Source organism: Aotus nancymaae, unplaced genomic scaffold (genome assembly GCF_030222135.1).
Source record: "Aotus nancymaae isolate 86718 unplaced genomic scaffold, 86718_ANA_hifiasm-v0.15.2.pri h1tg000058l, whole genome shotgun sequence".
Classification (NCBI taxonomy): domain Eukaryota; kingdom Metazoa; phylum Chordata; class Mammalia; order Primates; family Aotidae; genus Aotus; species Aotus nancymaae.
The window spans coordinates 5,837,851-5,856,003 of NW_026988472.1; the positions used below are offsets into that span (position 1 = coordinate 5,837,851).

Consider the following 18,153-nt stretch of genomic DNA (forward strand, 5'->3'; position numbering starts at 1 on the left):
CATATTATAGCTTAATAGTGGTATATTAAAGTTTCCCACTGTAATTGCATTTGCATTCATTTTCTTCTATTTTTGCTTTACATTTTGCCAATGAAATCAGATGGAAAGGTTAAAAATGAAAGAATGGGCAAAGGTAAATCAAGGAACTATAAATAAAAAAAAATATTAATAACCTGAGCTAGTCATTATCAAATTAGGCCTTCTGACAATCCTGCAGTGTCTTCCTGCAATTTCAGGATGAAGATCCAAATTCCTAAATCCTGTTTTTGAGACTGTTTGTTCTCTGGTCTACTTTCTTCCCCCCACCCCTCCCCCACACACACATCCATCCGTCCGTCTGTCCGTCTGTCCGTCTATCTATCTATCTATCTATCTATCTATCTATTTTCCCTTTGTCCCCCAGGGTGGAGTGCAGTGGCGTGATCTCGGCTCACGGCAACCCCCGCCTCCCAGGTTCAAGTGGTTCTCCTGCCTCAGCCTCCTGAGTAGCTGGGATTACAGGCGCACGCCACCACACCCAGCTAATTTTTATATTTTTAGTAGAGAGAGGGTTTTGCCACTTTGGCCAGGCTGGTCTCAAACTCCTGGCTTCAAGTGATCTGCCTGCCTCAGCCTCACAAAGTGCTAGGATTACAGGCGTGAGTCACCGCACCCAGCCTTTTTTCATTTTTTTTCCTTTATCAATGCTATTAACATAACAACCTTTATTTATTTTTATTTTTATTTTTTTTGAGACAGAGTCTTGTTCTGTCACCAGGCTAGAATGCAGTGGCACAATCTGAGCTCACTGCAATCTCTGACTCCCTGGTTCAAGCAATTCTCCTGACTCAGCCTCCCAAGTAGCAGGGACTACAGGCGCCCACCACCACGCCCAGCTAATTTTTGCATTTTTAGTAGAGATGCAGTTTCACTATGTTGGCCAGGATGGTCTCAATCTCTTGACCTCATGATCTGCCCGCCTCGACTTCCCAAAGTGCTGGGATTACAGGCGTGAGCCACCGTGCTCGGCCCCAGAACAATCTTTTATTTAATCCTCACAACCTCCCTATGAAATGAGCAGGGCAAATTTTATTATCCCTATTTGGTAGATGAGGAAAGCCAAGGCTCAGAAAGGTTAAATAGTTTGTCCATAGCCATCAACTGTTAGCTGGGGAGACCAACACTCAAATTCAGATCTTCTCTCTTCAGAATGCATGCTCTTTCCATTAAAACACTCTGGCCTTTTATGTCAACTTCACTTAGCCTGGACCACGTCTTGGGTACCATGATATGGTTCATGATTGCAGTTTCCACCACCTGAAGCCCTCAGTGTTCCTCAGGCTGCTGTCAGTCTGGCCTACTTACTAATGTCGCCTCTGGTCACTCCAAACATGCTTAGCTGCAGCAATATGAAACGTGATGCATTGTGCTGAACCACGCCTTCATGCTTTCACACATCATACTATTTGCTCAGCCTGGAACACCCTTTCCCTGCGTTTTTGTCTCACTAAATCCTACAGGCCCTTTGAAACTGAGCTCTTGCTGACTTTTCCCAGCATGCTGTCTCTCACCGTTACAGTTTTCGGTGCTCTCGTAGCAAGCACCCTGTGCATTCTTCCATCTTGGTACTTAACACACTGTCCTGTCATTGTCCATGTACATGACTCTTTCCTCTGTCTCCCAGACTGGAAGTAGGAAAGCAAAGATTCTTTTTCCTTCATTCAGTTAGCATTGCCAAAACCTAGCCAAATACTGGCTCATGATAAGTTCTTAGCTTAATAAGTTATTGTGACATGAATAAGTGAGCTTTTGTGGCCTAATAACAGTGCTTTTATCTTCTAGGTACATGGTTCAGTGGCCTGGTGGCCGAGTCCTGCATCGCCATGAGCTAGACACCTTCCTTGCACAGGCAGTGTCTACCCAGCTTTATGAACCGGATCAGCTCCAAGAACTCAAGGTGATTTCTTGTACCCTCATTTAAGTTCTTCCTTTTATGAGCTTATGGCACTACTTTAGGTCTTTTTTTTTTTTTTTCTTGGAGCTGAGGAGTAAGTTCTGCAGGTAACTGTTTGATTTACTTTAGCCAAATATTTGTGTCTATTAATAAAGCCAAGAGGTGCCTGCTACACTACTCTCATACTGATAAATGAGAATGGACAGAAAAGATGGATATTATGCAACAAAATAAATCATGGTCCATAGACCATGCAAGGTTTCTGGCTCTTACAAGATACACTATAGGAAACTTATCCTGATGTCCGTCCCCTGCTTGCGTCTGAGTAAGTGTCCACCCCTCCTTTTAGTGATATGTATTGAGTGTTAAGTAGAAGTACAGAAAACCATAAGGAAGGAAGTAAACCCACCCGCTGAAGGCAGTAGAGCATGGAGTATAGAGGTGAGGCTCTGAAGGCAGGCTGCCTTGGGTTTGAATCCTGGCTTCATTACCTCCTAGCTGTGTGACCTTGGGCAGGTTACTTAACCTCTCTAGCTGCAGTTTCCTTACTTGTAGATTGTATATTAGTCCATTTTGTATTGCTATAAAAGAATACCTGAGACTAGATAATTTATAAAGGAAAGCGGTTTATTGAGCCCGTTGTTCTGAAGTCAGTACAAAACACATGGTGCCAGAATCTACTCAGCTTCTGATCAGGGCCTCAGGAAGCTTTTACTCATGGTAGAAGGTGAGGGGAATAAGACAAGAGGAGCCAGCGTGTCACCTGGAGAGAGAGGTCACATAAGAGAGAAGGGCAAGGTGCTAGACTCTTTTCTAACAATCAGTTCTTGGATGAACTAATAGAGTGAGAACTCACTCATCACCACAGGGAGGGCACCAAGCCATTCCTGAGGGATCTGCCCCCATGACCCAGACACCTCCCACTAGGTTCCACTGCCAACATTGGGGATCACATTTCAATATGCAATTTGGAGGGGTTACATAGCCAACTATGTCAGTTTGTGAGGATACTATGTAAAATAATCCATGGAAAACCCCTAGAACAGTGTCTCCCTTTTTTTAAAATTGTACTTTAGGTTCTGGGGTACATGTGCAGATCATGCAGGATTGTTGCATGGGTACCTACATGGCAGTGTGGTTTGCTGCCTCCATCCCCCTGTCACCTATATCTGGCATCTCTCCCCATGTTATCACTCCCCGACCTCCCCACCCCCCCTGCTGTCCCTCTCTTGCCCCACCCCCAACGGACCCCAGTATGTGATGCTCCCCTCCCTGTCCATGTGTTCTCATTGTTCAACACCCACCTATGAGTGAGAACATGTGGTGTTTGATTTTCTGTTCTTGTGTCAGTTTGCTGAGAATGATGGTTTCCAGATTCATCCATGTCCTTACAAAGGACACGAACTCATCGTTTCTTATAGCTGCATAGTATTCCATGGTGTATATGTGCCACATTTTCCTTGTCCAGTCTATCGTCGATGGGCATTTGGGTTGATTCCAGGTCTTTGCTATTGTAAACAGTGCTGCTATGAACATACGTGTGCATGTGTCTTTATAATAGAATGATTTATAATCCTTTGGGTATATACCCAGTAATGGGATTGCTGGGTCAAATAGAATTTCTATTTCTAGGTCCTTGAGATGTCTCCCTTGTTTGTTTGTTTGTTTGTTTGTTTGTTTGTTTGTTTTTTGAGATGGAGTTTTGCTCTTATTGCCCAGGCTGGAGTGCAATGGCGCAATCTCAGCTCGCTGCAACCTCCACCTTCAAGGTTCAAGCAATTCTCCTGCGTCAGAGCCTCCCAAGTAGCTGAGATTACAGGCATGTACCACCATGCCTGGCTTATTTTGTATTTTTAGTAGAGATGGTGTTTCTCCATGTTGGTCAGGCTGGTCTTGAACTCCCGACCTCAGGTGATCTGTCCACCTTGGCCTCACCAAGTGCTGGGATTACAGGCATGAGCCACCACGCCCGGCCAGTGTCTCATATATTTTAAGTATATAATACTCAATAAAATGTAGCCATTAATGCAGAACATCCCTTCCTTGACCTTAGTAACCTTGTTACTTTGAGGCCCCAAGGTAAACTAGAAGATGAAGTTCAATAAGACTTGCAAAATCTTAAGTGAGATCAACTAAGATGTGACAGACTCAGACAACCAGTGAGTGGTTGCTTTTTGCAGTAAATGTTGTATTGCTTGTCCTAGAGCAACTGCTCCTGCTAAACCACACCTAGGAGGGGACCTGCAAACACTTTCCTTTTCCTGTTGAAGCTGTCTTCTAACACACTGACTTGACATAACCACTGTGGGAATTGAGGTTTTTCCCAATCTCCTGTCATGCACTTTTTACATAGTTGAGGTAGTATTTATGTATTGTATGTTGTGAGTTCTTTCCATTTCATGTAGCGCATATTTTCTGTCTTAAAAATGTTAATAAATAATATTTTATATGGATGTATCATTTAATTGTTCTCATATTGGTGACTTAGGTTCTTTTCAGTTTCCCTCTATTATGTGTTGTCTTAGTCCATTTAGAGTTGCTATAAAGGACTATCTGAAGCTGGGTAATTGATAAAGTAAAGAGGTTTTTTGTTTTTTGTTTTTTGAGACAGAGTCTCACTCTGTCACCCAGGCGGGAATGCAGTGGCACAGTCTCGGCTCACTGCAACCTCCACCTCCCAGGTTCAAGCGATTCTCCTGCCTCAGCCTCTTGGGTAGCTGGGATTACGTGCCACCATGCCCACCTAATTTTTGTATTTTTATTAGAAATTTTGTATTTTGTATTTTTAGTAGAAATGGCTTTTTGCCATGTTGGCTAGGCTGGTCTCAAACTCCTGGTCTCAAGCGATCTGCCAACCTCAGCCTCCCAAAATACTGGGATTATAGGCATGAGCCACTGCACCTGGCCAAGAAAATAATTTTCTTTGGTTCATGCTTCTTCAGGCTATACAAGAAACATGGTGCTGGTATCTGCAAGGTGAATTTCTGAGTCAACAAATGTGAACATTTTCACAGTTCTTCACGCATACTGCTTAATTGTAGTATACTTTTTTTTTTTTTAAGTGGAATCTTGCTCTGTTCCCAGGCTGGAGTTCAGTGGCGCAATCTCGGCTCACTGCAACCTCCATCTCCCAGGTTCAAGCAATGCTCCCACCTCATCCTCCTGAGTAGCTGGAACTACAGACGCCCACCACCACACCTGGCTAATTTTTGTATTTTTAGTAGAGATGTGGTTTCACCATGTTGGTCAGGCTGGTCTCGAACTCCTGGCCGCAGGTGATGTGCCTGCCTCGGCCTCCTGAAGTGCTGGGATTACAGGCATGAGCCACCGTGCCTGACTATGTAATACACATTTCTTACCAGCTTTATGTGAGTGCCCATTTAATTTCACTGCATCAGCAGCAGCAGCAGAGCAGCATTAAGTGTTCTTTTAGCCTTTACTTTCTAATTATTTTTCTAATTTTACAGGTGAAAAAACTGTCTCAGGTTGGTATCTTTAATGTTGTAATGAGTACCTTTCAAATCATCTCAGGGAAAGACATCGGTAGAAGCAGCTTATGCACTGAGATGTCTACATTAGATGGCAACGTGTTCACATTTAACCGGAAGAATCAGCATGACAGGAATAAGAATAAATGTTATCAAGAACAGTAGTTTCTTAATAGTAATATTTCATCTGTGGTGGTTTCAGATTGAGAAACTGGATGCTCGAGGGATCCAGCTTGCTGCCCTCTTCATGAGTGGAGTCGACACAGCTCTGTTTGCTAATGATGCCTGTGGCCAGCCAGTCCCTTGGGAGCATTGCTGCCCCTGGATTTACTTCGATGGCAAGCTGTTCCAGAGCAAGCTAATTAAAGCAGGCCGAGACCGAGTATCTCTGATAGAGCTCTGTGATGGCCAGGTATCAGCATGTCGGGCTGCTAAGGACTAGCTCTGATCTCCTGTGGGGATGAATGGGCAGGGAGGGGAAAAGAGCAGAGACATTGGAGAGGAATAGGACAGAAGCAGGAGAATGTGTCTCACTTTAACCTGACTTAGTCAACAGTGGTCCCAAAAGCGTGTAGTCTGATACTTACATCTTACATGTTGTAAAATTTTGTGTTGGAAAGTATTTTTTAATGAACTTAAAGTTTTCATATCCCTTTTCTTACTCTGAGTATTTCTTTTCCATGGAATATTCAGATATACTATATACCTTCCCTCCAACTCTTAGAATTTCATTTCTCTTATTTACAAAAACTGTCTGTCTCTTTTGCAAGTGATGATTTTTTTGTGAAGGAACTGTGTTTGGAAACAGAAGAGGGTAGTAAAGCTGACGACAGAGTAGAAGCAGAGGATTTTTTTTTTGAGACGGAGTTTCGCTCGTTACCCAGGCTGGAGTGCAATGGCGCGATCTCGGCTCACCGCAACCTCCGACTCCTAGGTTCAGGCAATTCTCCTGCCTCAGCCTCCTGAGTAGCTGCAGAGGATTTTTAAAAACGAAACATTGGGAAGGGTGAGGGGAGGCAAGGGAAAGGAAACCTTACTTAACTCCTTTATCCATTTCGGTGGGGAAAGAGCTGAAGGACTAGAGCAGGGATTGGCAGACTACCCAGCACACCTCCTGTTTTTCATAACTGGAAGTCCAATGAACTATCCATAGTGCTACAAACCACCTGTTTTTTGTAATGTAGACCACCCCGTTTTTTAAAAAAAAATTTTATTGGACACAGCCACATTCGTTCGTCTACATACCATCTATGACGGCTTTCATTTTTCTTTTCTTTTCTTTTTTTTTTTTTCAAGAGAGAGTCTCATTCTGTTGTCCAGGCTGGAATGCAGTGGCACAATGTCGGCTCACTGAAACCTCCACCTCCCAGGTTCAAGCGATTCTCCCGTCTCAGCCTCCTGAGTAGCTGTGACTATAGGCGCATGCCACCACGCCTGGCTAATTTTTTTATATTTTTAGTAGAGACGGGGTTTTAGCACATTGTTCAGGCTGGTCTCGAACTCCTGACCTCAGGTGATCCACCTGCCTCGGCCTCCCAAAGTGTTGGGATTACAGGCGTGAGCCACCATACCTGGCCTATGACTGCTTACATGTTGTAATAGCAGAGTGGAATAATTGTGACAGAGACAATATGGCCTACAAAGCTTAAAATATTTACTATCTGACCCTTTACAGATGAAGTTTGCAGACCTCTGGACTAGAGGTATCAGGATTTCCAATTCTGGGTATGAGGGAGAAACTTAAAAGGCTTTTTGTTTTTTATTTACTTATTTTTTTTCTTTTGAGATGGTGTCTCGCTTTGTCACCCAGGTTGGGGTGCAGTGGCGCGATCTCAGCTCACTGCCAACTTCTGCCTCCCAGGTTCAAGCAATTCTCCTGCCTCAGCCTACCGAGTAGCCGGGGCTACAGGCATATGCCACCACGCCGGCTAATTTTTTGTATTTTTAGTAGAGACAGGGTTTCACTGTGTTAGCCAGGATGGTCTCAATCTCCTGACCTCGTGATCTGCCCACCTTGGCCTCTCAAAGTGCTGGGATTACAAGCGTGAGCCACTGTGCCCAGCAAAAGGCTTTTTATTTGTCAGTGTTTTATTTCTCTTTTATCTAATTCTATTACATCTTCCTTAGAAAGTGACCCAGCCCAATGCCAGCCATGTAATAGACCATCAGTAATCCTTATTGTTAAATTTGTCTTCCTTGATCTAGTCAATGTACATCACAAGCCCTGATTTAGAACTAATATGATGGTAGCATGATGTCATGTAAAGAGTGGGGACTTTGGTGCCAGACAGGCTTCCTGAGTGTGTAGCTTTGAGCCCTTTAATGACAGGCCTCAGTTCACTTAGCGGGAATAGAATTGTGAGACTGTACCTAGACTGGTCCATACTGGGCCTAAAACATGGGACAAGTTCGAAAAGTGGCAGCTGCTATTATTACTCTGTTCCTCATTTGAAGGCTGACCTGGCAACCAAAGTGGAAAAGATGAGACAGAGCATCCTTGAAGGAGTCAACATGAATCATCCACCGCCTTCTGCTCTACTTCCGTCACCTACTTTTGTGCCTCCCGTGGTGCCCTCTCTCTACCCTGTTTCACTGTATTCCCGAGGTGTGGGCTCCATGCCACTTCCACCTCAAGGAAGGAGCCGGGGATTTGCAGGTCAGTACCTAAAAATGAGGTATTTGTCATCCTCAATTTATGTAATAATAATCTATCCAGTCATTATTGTCAGTAACAGAATCAACAGTTTCACATATATCTCATCTCACTGACTTTTTTTTTTTTTTTGAGACAGAGTTTTACTTTTGTCACCCAGGCTGGAGTGCAGTGGTGTGATCTTGGCTCACTGCAACCTCCGCCTCCCGGGTTCAAGTGATTCTCCCGCCTCAGCCTCTTGAGTAGCTGGGATTACAGGCATGTGCCAGCACACCCGGCTCATTTTGTATTTTTAGTAGAGACTGTGTTTCACCACGTTGACCGGGATGGTCTCGAACTCTTGACCTCACGTGATCCATCCGCCTTGGCCTCCTGAAGTGCTGGGATTACAGGCGTGAGCCACAGTGCCCGGCCTCATCTTACTTAGTTTCTGTGCTGTGTAGTTTGAAGAGCAGTTTATGTCCATTTACACTTCTAAGACCACTCTATAGAGGTAGCTGGTCCCCAGGGATTTGACTCTCACCAACCAAACTCATGAACTAATGTGGAAACCAGAAGCCACTTTATTACTTTTGAGAACTGCAAGTCATATGGACTGGATCTTCATGGTTGCTGTTCATTCATTCCTTCCCTATAGGCAATGCACACAGGAGCTTGCAGGAAGATCAGTGGGAGTAAATGGCCAGTGCTGGTAGATAACAATAGCTTGATGACAACATTTCCACTCTGCGAATAGACTTGACACATTTCCCTTCCTTCAGCTCCAGAAACATGGAGATAAATATGTCACCATCCATGCCACCAGAGGATTGCAGTTTAGTGAGGAAAACACACATGCACACTCATATGTACACACAAACATATGCATAAATTATGGTGGCACTTGAGCTACAACTTAACTATGAGTAGACAATCATGCCTAGATTGCTCAGATACTGATCCTGATCATTCAAACAACCTGTCCCCTGATGAAACAAGATTTTTTGTTTGTATGTTTTGTTTTTGAGACAGGATCTTTTTCTGTCCACAGCCTGGCTAATTTTTATATTTTTAGTAGAGATGGGGTTTCATCATATTTGTCAGTCTGGTCTCGAACTCCCATCCTCAGGTGATCTGCCCACCTTGGCCTCTTAAAATGCTGGGATTACAGGTGTGAGGCACAGCGCCCGGCAGTGAAACAGGATATTTTAGTGGAGACATTTTAACATAAAATAGCAAGATTCTGTGATTGGGTCAGAGTGTCATTGCTGTGGTTGAAGGTGTTTGTTATCTATTGCTCCTCCCTTTAAAAGAAAGAAAACTGGAAGTTGAAGTTAGTTTTCTAGGGTGACAAAATGCAGTATGAGTGGTTAGCTCAAGGCTGGGCTTAGATGAACAGTGTGAAAGTCTGCTCTGGTAACTCCCTGTTCAGTCAGATGGTGATCAAGTTTTAAAAACCAGGAAGCCAGCCAGTCCATCCCTTTCAGATGGCTTTACAGATCCATTCTCTGGTTCTTTGTGTGTTGATTTTATTTTGTAAGTCTCAAAAGACAGCCTTAATTAAAGCCAGGTTCTCAGAAGATCACCACTGCCCTAGCTACCAGTGATGCTTAGTCTTACTGGTGGTTCACAAGGAGCCTGTTGCCTCCTGAAACCCCACAGTAGGAGCCTCAAATGCAAGTCTTTCTTGTCCCTCTTAGAAGTAACTAGCACTCTAGGCCAGGCACAGTGGCTCATGACTGTAATCCCAGCACATTGGGAGGCTGAGATGGGCAGATCACTTGAGGTCAGGAGTTACAGACCAGCCTGGTCAACATGGTGAAACCCTGTCTCTACAAAAAATATTACAGACAGGCAGGCACCTGTCTGTAATCCTAGCTACTCCGGAGGCTGAGACACAAGAATTGCTTGAACCCGGGAGACAGAGATAGCAGTGAGCCAAGATCACACCACTGCATTCCAGCCAGGGAGACATGGTGAGACTCTGTCTCAAAAAAAAAAGGAAACTAGCACTCTAGTTCCTTGAACTCTCAAGTTTTATATAAATGAAGGACTTTTTTTTTTTTTTGAGACAGGGTCTCACTCTGTTGCCCAGGCTGGAGTGCAGTGGTGTAATCACGGCTCATCGAAGCCTCGACTTCCTGGGCTCAAGTGATTCTCTCACCTCAGCCCCCCGAATAGCTGGAGCTACAAGCACGCACCAACATGCCTGGCTAATATTTTGTATTTTTTTGTAGACGTGAGGTCTTGCTATGTTGTCCTGGCTGGTCTTGAACTCCTGGGCTCAAGCGATCCTCCCTGCCTTGGCCTCCCAAAGTATTGGGATTACAGGTGTGAGCCACCATGCGTGCCCTAAATGAAGGACTCTTTACTAACAACCTGCTAAATGAGTTAAGGATTCATTTGTTTTCTTTTTATAAACTAAAATGAAGGCCTAGTAGAACTCCATATTCTATGAATGCTTATTTTTGTACTAAATTACAAAACTCGGTATGCTTGTGAGCTCACACAGAGTTAGAATTTTCTCTGTTTTAAGGAGATATTATGCCATCTTGTCATGAGTTAGTTCTGGTTTTCAATTGTTGCTATTCTTGCTTTTTTTTTTTTTTTTTTTTTGAGACAGAGTCTCACTCTATCACCCAGGTTGGAGTGCAGTGATGCAATCTCCACTCACTGCAACCTCCACCTCCTAGGTTCAATCAATTCTCCAGCTTTGGCATCCTGAGTAGCTGGGACTACAGGCATGTGCCACCATGCCTGGCTAATTTTTTTGTATTTTTGGCAGAGATGGGGTTTCACCATGTTGGTCAGGCTGGTCTCAACTTCAAATGATCCACTTGCCTCAGCCTCCCAAAGTGCTGGGATTACAGGTGTGAACCACTGCACCCGGCCTATTCTTGCTTTTTAATTATAAGTTACTATTAGTTTAGTTTCATTATTTTCAGTTTAGTTTGGTTATTTGGCTAATCCTACAATGTGTAATGATATGTATTTGTATCGAAAGTAGTTTAGGACGGGGCACAGTGGCTCATGCCAGTAATCCCAGCAGTTTGGGAGCCTAGGTGGGCGGATCACTTGAGGTTAGGAGTTTGAGACCAGTCTGGCCAGTATGGTAAAATCCTGTCTCTACTAAAAATACAAAATTTAGCTCGCCATGGTGGCACGTGCCTGTAGTCCCAGCTACTCAGGAGGCTGAGGCAGGAGACTCACTTGAATCTGGGAAGTGGAGGTTGCAGTGAGCCGAGATCACACCATTGCGCTTCAGCCTGAGTGTCACAGCAAGACTCTGTCTCAAAAAAAAAGAAAAAGAAAAAGTAGTTTAGGTTTGTAATTTTCTAATAACTAGATAATAAGACATTTATTCTCTCAACAAATATCTCTCTCAACAAATATGCTAGGCACTGTGGTTAAAACATAAATCACCTGCATGTTACTTGCTAAAGTGGATGCGTACAGATTTTCAGCCCTCCCCACTAAATTTGCTTCCATCATGACACCTTTGCTGTTATCACAGATTCTTTTTTTTTTTTTTTGAGATGGAGTCTCACTCTGTTGTCCAGGCTGGAGTGCAGTGGCATGATCTAGCTCACTGCAACCTCCACCTCCCAGGTTCAAACGATTCTTCTGCCTCAGCCTCCCCAAGTAGCTGGGACTACAGGCACATGCCACCACACCCGGCTAATTTTTGTATTTTTAGTAGAGACGGGATTTCCCCATGTTGGCCAGGCTGGTCCCCAACTCCTGACCTCAGGTGATTCGCCTGCCCTGGCCTCTCAAAGTGCTGGGATTACAGGCGTGAGCCACCACGCCCTGCCAGAGTCTTTTTATCAGAGAGAAATGGAAATAAGAAGAGTAGGTGGTGGGTTGTAGGATCTTTTGTCCCTCCTCTTCTCCTGCCTTGTACTTACGATCGTTTTTCTTTCTTTCTTCCTTTCTTCTTTTCTTTCTTTCTCTTTTCTTTCCTTTCTTTATCTCCGTTCATTTTTTTGTTCTCTCTTTCTCTCTCTCTCTCTCTCTCTTTCTCTTCCTTCCTTCCTTCCCTTCCTTGTCTTTTCTTTTTTTCTTTCTTTCAACAGAATCTCACTCTGTCGCCCACACTAGAGTGCAGTGGTGCAATCTCGGCTCACTGCAACCTCCACCTCCTGGGTTCAGTGGCTAGGATTACAGGTGAACACCATGATGCCTGGCTAATTGTTTGTATTTTTAGTAGAGACAGAGTTTCACCACGTTGGCCAGGCTGGTCTGGAACTCCTGACCTCAAGTGATCTGCCTGACTCAGCCTTCCAAAGTTTTGGGATTACAGGCGTGAGCCGCCACGCCTGGTCCATTACCATCATTCTTTCTGTCTTGCCAGGTCTCCATCCAATACCACCCCAAGGAGGAAAACTGGAGATTGCTGGGATGGTTGTGGGCCAGTGGGCTGGCAGCAGATCCTCCAGGGGCCTAGGATCCTTCGGCATGCAAGTGGTTTCTGTCGGTGGGCCAGGAAAGGGGTATGTATCCAAATAGGCTGGTATGAGCTGGTGTCAGTTAAGGTCCCCCTGGGAAAATGCGTAGGTATTAAATCCTTCTATTAAGGCAAGAAGTACTAACTAACTTTCCTTTTTTTTTTCTTTTGAGGCAGGGTCTCACTTTGTTGCCCAGGCTGGAGTGCAGTGGCATGATCTCTGCCACTCTGTACTGCAACCTCCTCTGCCTTCTGGGTTCAAATGCTCCTCTTGCCTCAGCCTCCCGAGTAGCTGGGGTAGGTGTGCATCACCATGCCCAGCTAATTTTGCATACTTTTGGTAGAGCTGTGGTTTCGCCATGTTGCCCAGGCTGGTCTCAAACTCCTGAGCTCAAGCAATCCTCCCGTCCTGGCTTTCCAAAGTGCTGGGATTACAAGTATGAGCCACCATGCCTGACCAATTTTCTTTTTTTTTTGGACAGAGTCTCTCTCTGTCACCAGGTGCCTGGCTGGAGTGCAGTGGCACGATCTCAGTTCACCACAACCTCCGCCTCCCAGGTTCAAGCAATTCTCCTGCCTCAGCCTCCCGAGTAGCTGGGACTACAGGTGCATGCCACCATACCCGGCAAATTTTTGTATTTTTAGTAGAGACAGGGTTTCACCATGTTGGCCAGGATGGTCTCGATCTCTTGACCTCATGATCCGCCCACCTCGGCCCCCCAAAGTGCTGGGATTACAGGCATTAGCCACTGCGCCCGGCCTTTTTTTATTTTTATTTTTTGAGACAGAGTTTTCCTCTTGTTTCCCAGGCTGGAGTGCAATGGCATGGTCTCCGCTAACTGTAGTCTCCACCTCCTGGGTCCAAGTGATTCTCCTGCCTCAACCTCCCAAGTAGCTGGAATCACAAGGGCCGACTACCACGCCTGGCTAGTTTTTGTATTTTTAGTAGAGATGGGCTTTCTCTGTGTTGGCCAGGCTGTTCTCGAACTCCTGACCTCAGGTGATCCACCCGCCTTGGCCTCCCAAAGTGCTGGGATTACAGGCATGAACCACTGCGCCCAGCCCAACTTTCCATTTTTAAAGTCAGTTTTCAGTTTAGTTCAGCAAATATAAAATAAATTGCCCTGCCTTGATTAAAGAGTTTTTACCCTAGAGGAGGACATGGGATATAGAACAATTCAGTTTAGTAGAATATAGAAATGACTGAGATGTTTATAGGAGTAACACTAAGGGAGGGGCATCTAACTTAAGAGGGTCAAACTTCCAAGAGGAGACGAATAGTTAACCAAGGGAAAGGGGGGTGTGGGCTTTATGTTTCTCACGATCACTTTTTCTCACTTGCTAAAGGCATGGAAAAGAACAGACTGGTAGAGGATCCAAGGGACACAGAAAAGGAAATAAGCAAGTAAGTACTTTTTTTAATTTTTTTTTTAGATTATTTAGCTTCTGTTTGATGCCTTTTGCCTTTTCAGCTAAACTACAAAAGATCAGATCAGGCATGGAAACCTGAACTGCTCAGGGGAGCTTCGCAACTCCTCCGGGCGTTCGATGGCATTCCCCTGCTCTCTAGTGGTATAGTGAGGGTTAGCCTGCCTCGAGCTGTTCTCACAGGGCTGCAGTCTTCCCCTTTTCCACGTGAGACCACAAGATAGAAGCCAGGTACTATGTCCTAAAGACCTGCGCCTAGTATACTATGTGCTGCGTGCAGCGAGAAAGGGGCCAGAGTGATGCTAACAGTGAGACTGCCCATAGCCTGCCTGAGCTTCTGAGAGGCCATCAGGTATGCTTAGAAAACTGGACTTTTTTTGCCTTTGCTGAATATAGGTGGGGGCATTACCATTCTGCTTATTCTTTTTTTTTTTTTTTTTTTTTGAGACGGAGTTTCGCTCTTGTTACCCAGGCTGGAGTGCAATGGCGCGATCTCGGCTCACCGCAACCTCCGCCTCCTGGGTTCAGGCAATTCTCCTGCCTCAGCCTCCTGAGTAGCTGGGATACGCGCCACTATGCCCGGCTCGTTTTTTGTATTTTTAGTAGAGACGGGGTTTCACCATGTTGACCAGGATGGTCTCGATCTCTTGATCTCGTGATCCACCCGCCTCGGCCTCCCAAAGTGCTGGGATTACAGGCGTGAGCCACCGCGCCCTGCCCTGCTTATTCTTAATAATTCAGAAATGTCTTGAACTTTCTCTGTCTCTCTCTCTCTCTCTTTTGAGACAGGGTCTCACTGTCACCCAGGCAGGCTGGAGTGCAGTGGCACAATCACGGCTCACTGCAGCCTCTACCTCCTTGGCTTATGCAATCCTCTCAGCTCAGTCTCTCAAGTAGCTGGGACTACAGTTGTGCACCACCGCACCCTGCTATGTTTTTCTATTTTTTATGTAGACAGAGTCTTACTTCGTTGCCCCAGGCTGATCTCAAAGTCCTGGGCTCAAGTGATCCTCCAGCCTCTTAAAGTGCTGGGATTACAGGCCTGAGCCACTGTGCCCAGCCTTCAAACTTCCTTCTAATCCATACCTTGAATTATATCACAGTTCCCACTGGTCCTCATTAGGTATGCCCCACCCCACCTCCACCCCGCCCAGATGCAAACTAGGAGTTCTTGCAGTGATCCAAAATATTGTAGTAGACTCAAACTGCTGGGCTTCTTGTAGCATCACAGCTCCCATTTCTTGAATACCTACTTTCTACCAAGTCCCCTCTAGACATTCTACATGGAGTCTTTCATCTGGGACAATTTTGTCATCAGTTCTCTATCCTAAATCTGTTCTGTATACAGCCAGCCCTCACTTCGTCCACGTTAATCCCCATCATCTAATGTTTCCTCAAAGAAGATAAATTTGCTTTAATGTGATTTTGAGCCAAAAATGGAACTAGATAGTAGGTCTCCCACGGAAAGCATTTTATAATGCACTCCAAAGCTACAGAACAGTGACTTTGGTGATTTTTCCAAAGCTTCTCAGCTTTTTCCTGAAGCTGCTCAGTAAGGTAAAAAGGATGCACCTAGAAGGAAAGCTAATCACCAAATAGGCTCTCATAAGATGGTACAGCCTTAGTGAGTTCACCGGGATTCAGGGTCTGGTCATCAGGCATACAGTCAGAAAAGCCTGATACTTTTGGTATAAGAATAGATTCATGGCCGGGCGCGGTGGCTCACGCCTGTAATCCCAGCACTTTGGGAGGCCGAGGTGGGTGGATCACGAGGTCAAGAGATCGAGACCATCCTCGTCAACATGGTGAAACCCCATCTCTACTAAAAATATGAAAAATTAGCTGGGCACGGTGGCGCATGCCTGTAATCCCAGCTACTCAGGAGGCTGAGGCAGGAAGAATTGCCTGAACCCAGGAGGCGGAGGTTGCAGTGAGCCAAGATCGCGCCATTGCACTCCAGCCTGGGTAACAAGAGCGAAACTCCATCTCAAAAAAAAAGAATAGATTCATCTCTCTGGTTGACTCACACTAACCAAGATCATAGAAATAGCTGCGTGGGGCTAGGTGCGGTGGCTCACGCCTGTAATCCCAGCACTTTGGGAGGCCGAGGCGGGCAGATCACGAGGTCAGGAGTTCGAAACCAGCCTGGCCAATATGGTGAAACGCTGTCTCTACTGAAGATACAAAAATTAGCCAGGCATGGTGGCACGCACCTGTAGTCCCAGCTGCTTGGGAGACTGAGGCAGAAGAATCACTTGAACCTGGGAGGTGGAGGTTGCAGTCAGCTGATATCAAGCCAATACACTCTAGCCTGGGTAACACAGCGAGACTCTGTCTCAAAAAAAAAAAAAAAAGAAAGAAAGCTGTGTGGATATGGCTAAGGGGTGGGGGAAGAAGGGGCTGAGATAAAGAACTGATTTATGATCAGAAATAGTTGTCACAGTGTATTACACATTTACTCTTTTTTAGTCACTCTTACAAATATGTGAGTGAGGTCACTGAAACCACATAAATGCCCTGTGAAGTATTTATTATTCTCCATTTTATTATTACTATTTTTTTGAGACAGGGTCTCTCTTTCACCCAGGCTAGAATGCAGAGCACTGCAGCCTCAACTCCCAGGCTCAAGCAATCCTCCCACCTCACCCTACGGAGTAGCTGAGACTACAGATGTGAGCCACCACACCCAGCTAATTTTAAAGTATTTTTTGTAGAGACGGCATTTTGCCACGTTGCCCAGGCTGGTATCAAACTCCTGACCTCAAGCTCGGCCTCCCAAAGTACTGGGATTAAAGGATTGAGCCACCATGCCTGGCCTGTTCCCCATTTTAAACAGGAAGAAATTGAGACTCAGAAGAATGAAATATCTTTCCCCAAATTATCCATCAAGTCCATATATCAGAATTGACATTACAGCCTGAGCTAACTGATTCCAAAGCCCTGTGCTATGCTAATTCCAATATAGTATAACAGCTCCAGTTGTTAGAGACAAGCATCAGACTCAGGTGTGGCTGACTCTAGCTATGCATGCCTTTAACCATTACTACTAGAGCTTTCTTTCTCTAAGGGCAAGTTACAAGAGAGGCCGAGGTATCAGAAGTTGGCTTGGGGGCATGGAATCAGAACAATGTTATTAGCTAGCTTTTTTTTATGAGTCACCCAGGCTAGAGTGCAGTGTTGCAATCATAATTTACTGCAGCCTCAAACCCCTAGGCTCAAGTGATCCTCCCACCTTCAAGTAAGTAGGTGCGAGTACAGGTGCACACGACCATGCCTAGCTAATTTTTATATTTTTTGTAGAGACAGGGTTTCGCCATGTTGGCCAGACTGATCTCGAACTCCTGAGCTCAGGTGATCCACCTGCCTCGGCCTCCCAAAGTGCTGGGATTACAGGCGTGAGCCACTGCGTCCAGCCTTAGTGAGCATTTATTGAGTTCTTACACTGTGCTAAAGACAGCATGTTCTGAGGGCTTTATATGTAGTGTCTCATTGAATCCGTATAGGAACCTACGAAATAGATACTTATTCTATCTATTTTACAGATGTGGAAAGTGAGAGAAAACAAGGGATGGTAGGTGATCTTAAGTTTCTCTTAGCTAAGAGGGCTGCGGACACTGTTATCTACTCTAGACGTCACCTAGCCAAGGAAATCCTCATTGAGACTTTGTTTATAGCAAGCCATCTTTTCTGGACAGAGCTACTGCTGACTTCCTTTTTGACTCTTCTTTTTCTGTTTCAGTTGGAACAGAAAAAAAAAGAGTATGAGATAATTAATAAAATGTTCCAGCTTATTAAATCTGGTTACACTCTAATCCTGTCTTCCTGAGATGATTTTTCAGTTGGAACAGAAAAAAGAAGAATATGAGATATTTAATAAAATGTTCCACCTTATTACATCTGGTTACCCTATAATCCTGTCTTCCTGAAGTTATTCCTAGGCCACAAAAGTTTTGTATGTTCCTAATTTTTTTTTTTTTTGTATTTTTCCTTTTTTGTGACACAGTCTTGCTCCATCACCCAGGCTGGAGTGCAGTGGCACGATCTCGGCTCACTGCAACCTCTGCCTCCTGGGTTCAAGCAATTGTCCTGCCTCAGCCTCCCAAGTAGCTGGGATTACAGGAGTGCACCACCACACCCAGTGAATTTTTGTATTTTTAGTGGAGGCGGGATTTTACCATATTGGCCTGGCTGGTCTTGAACTCCTGACCTCAGTTATTCTGCCTGC

General features: G+C 44.9%; 1 protein-coding gene across 3 annotated transcripts in view; it reads left to right on the forward strand.

The window, feature by feature from the left end:
• Positions 1-18,153, forward strand: part of FAM120C (family with sequence similarity 120 member C) — a 100,493-nt gene that overhangs the window by 75,567 nt on the left and 6,773 nt on the right. For all 3 annotated transcript variants that reach the window (XM_064364324.1, XM_064364325.1, XM_064364326.1), the window contains 5 exons: positions 1,822-1,936; positions 5,624-5,833; positions 7,876-8,077; positions 12,408-12,546; positions 13,848-13,905. In XM_064364324.1, coding sequence (XP_064220394.1) covers positions 1,822-1,936; positions 5,624-5,833; positions 7,876-8,077; positions 12,408-12,546; positions 13,848-13,905 — 724 coding nt within the window. The remainder of the gene's footprint in view (positions 1-1,821; positions 1,937-5,623; positions 5,834-7,875; positions 8,078-12,407; positions 12,547-13,847; positions 13,906-18,153) is intronic.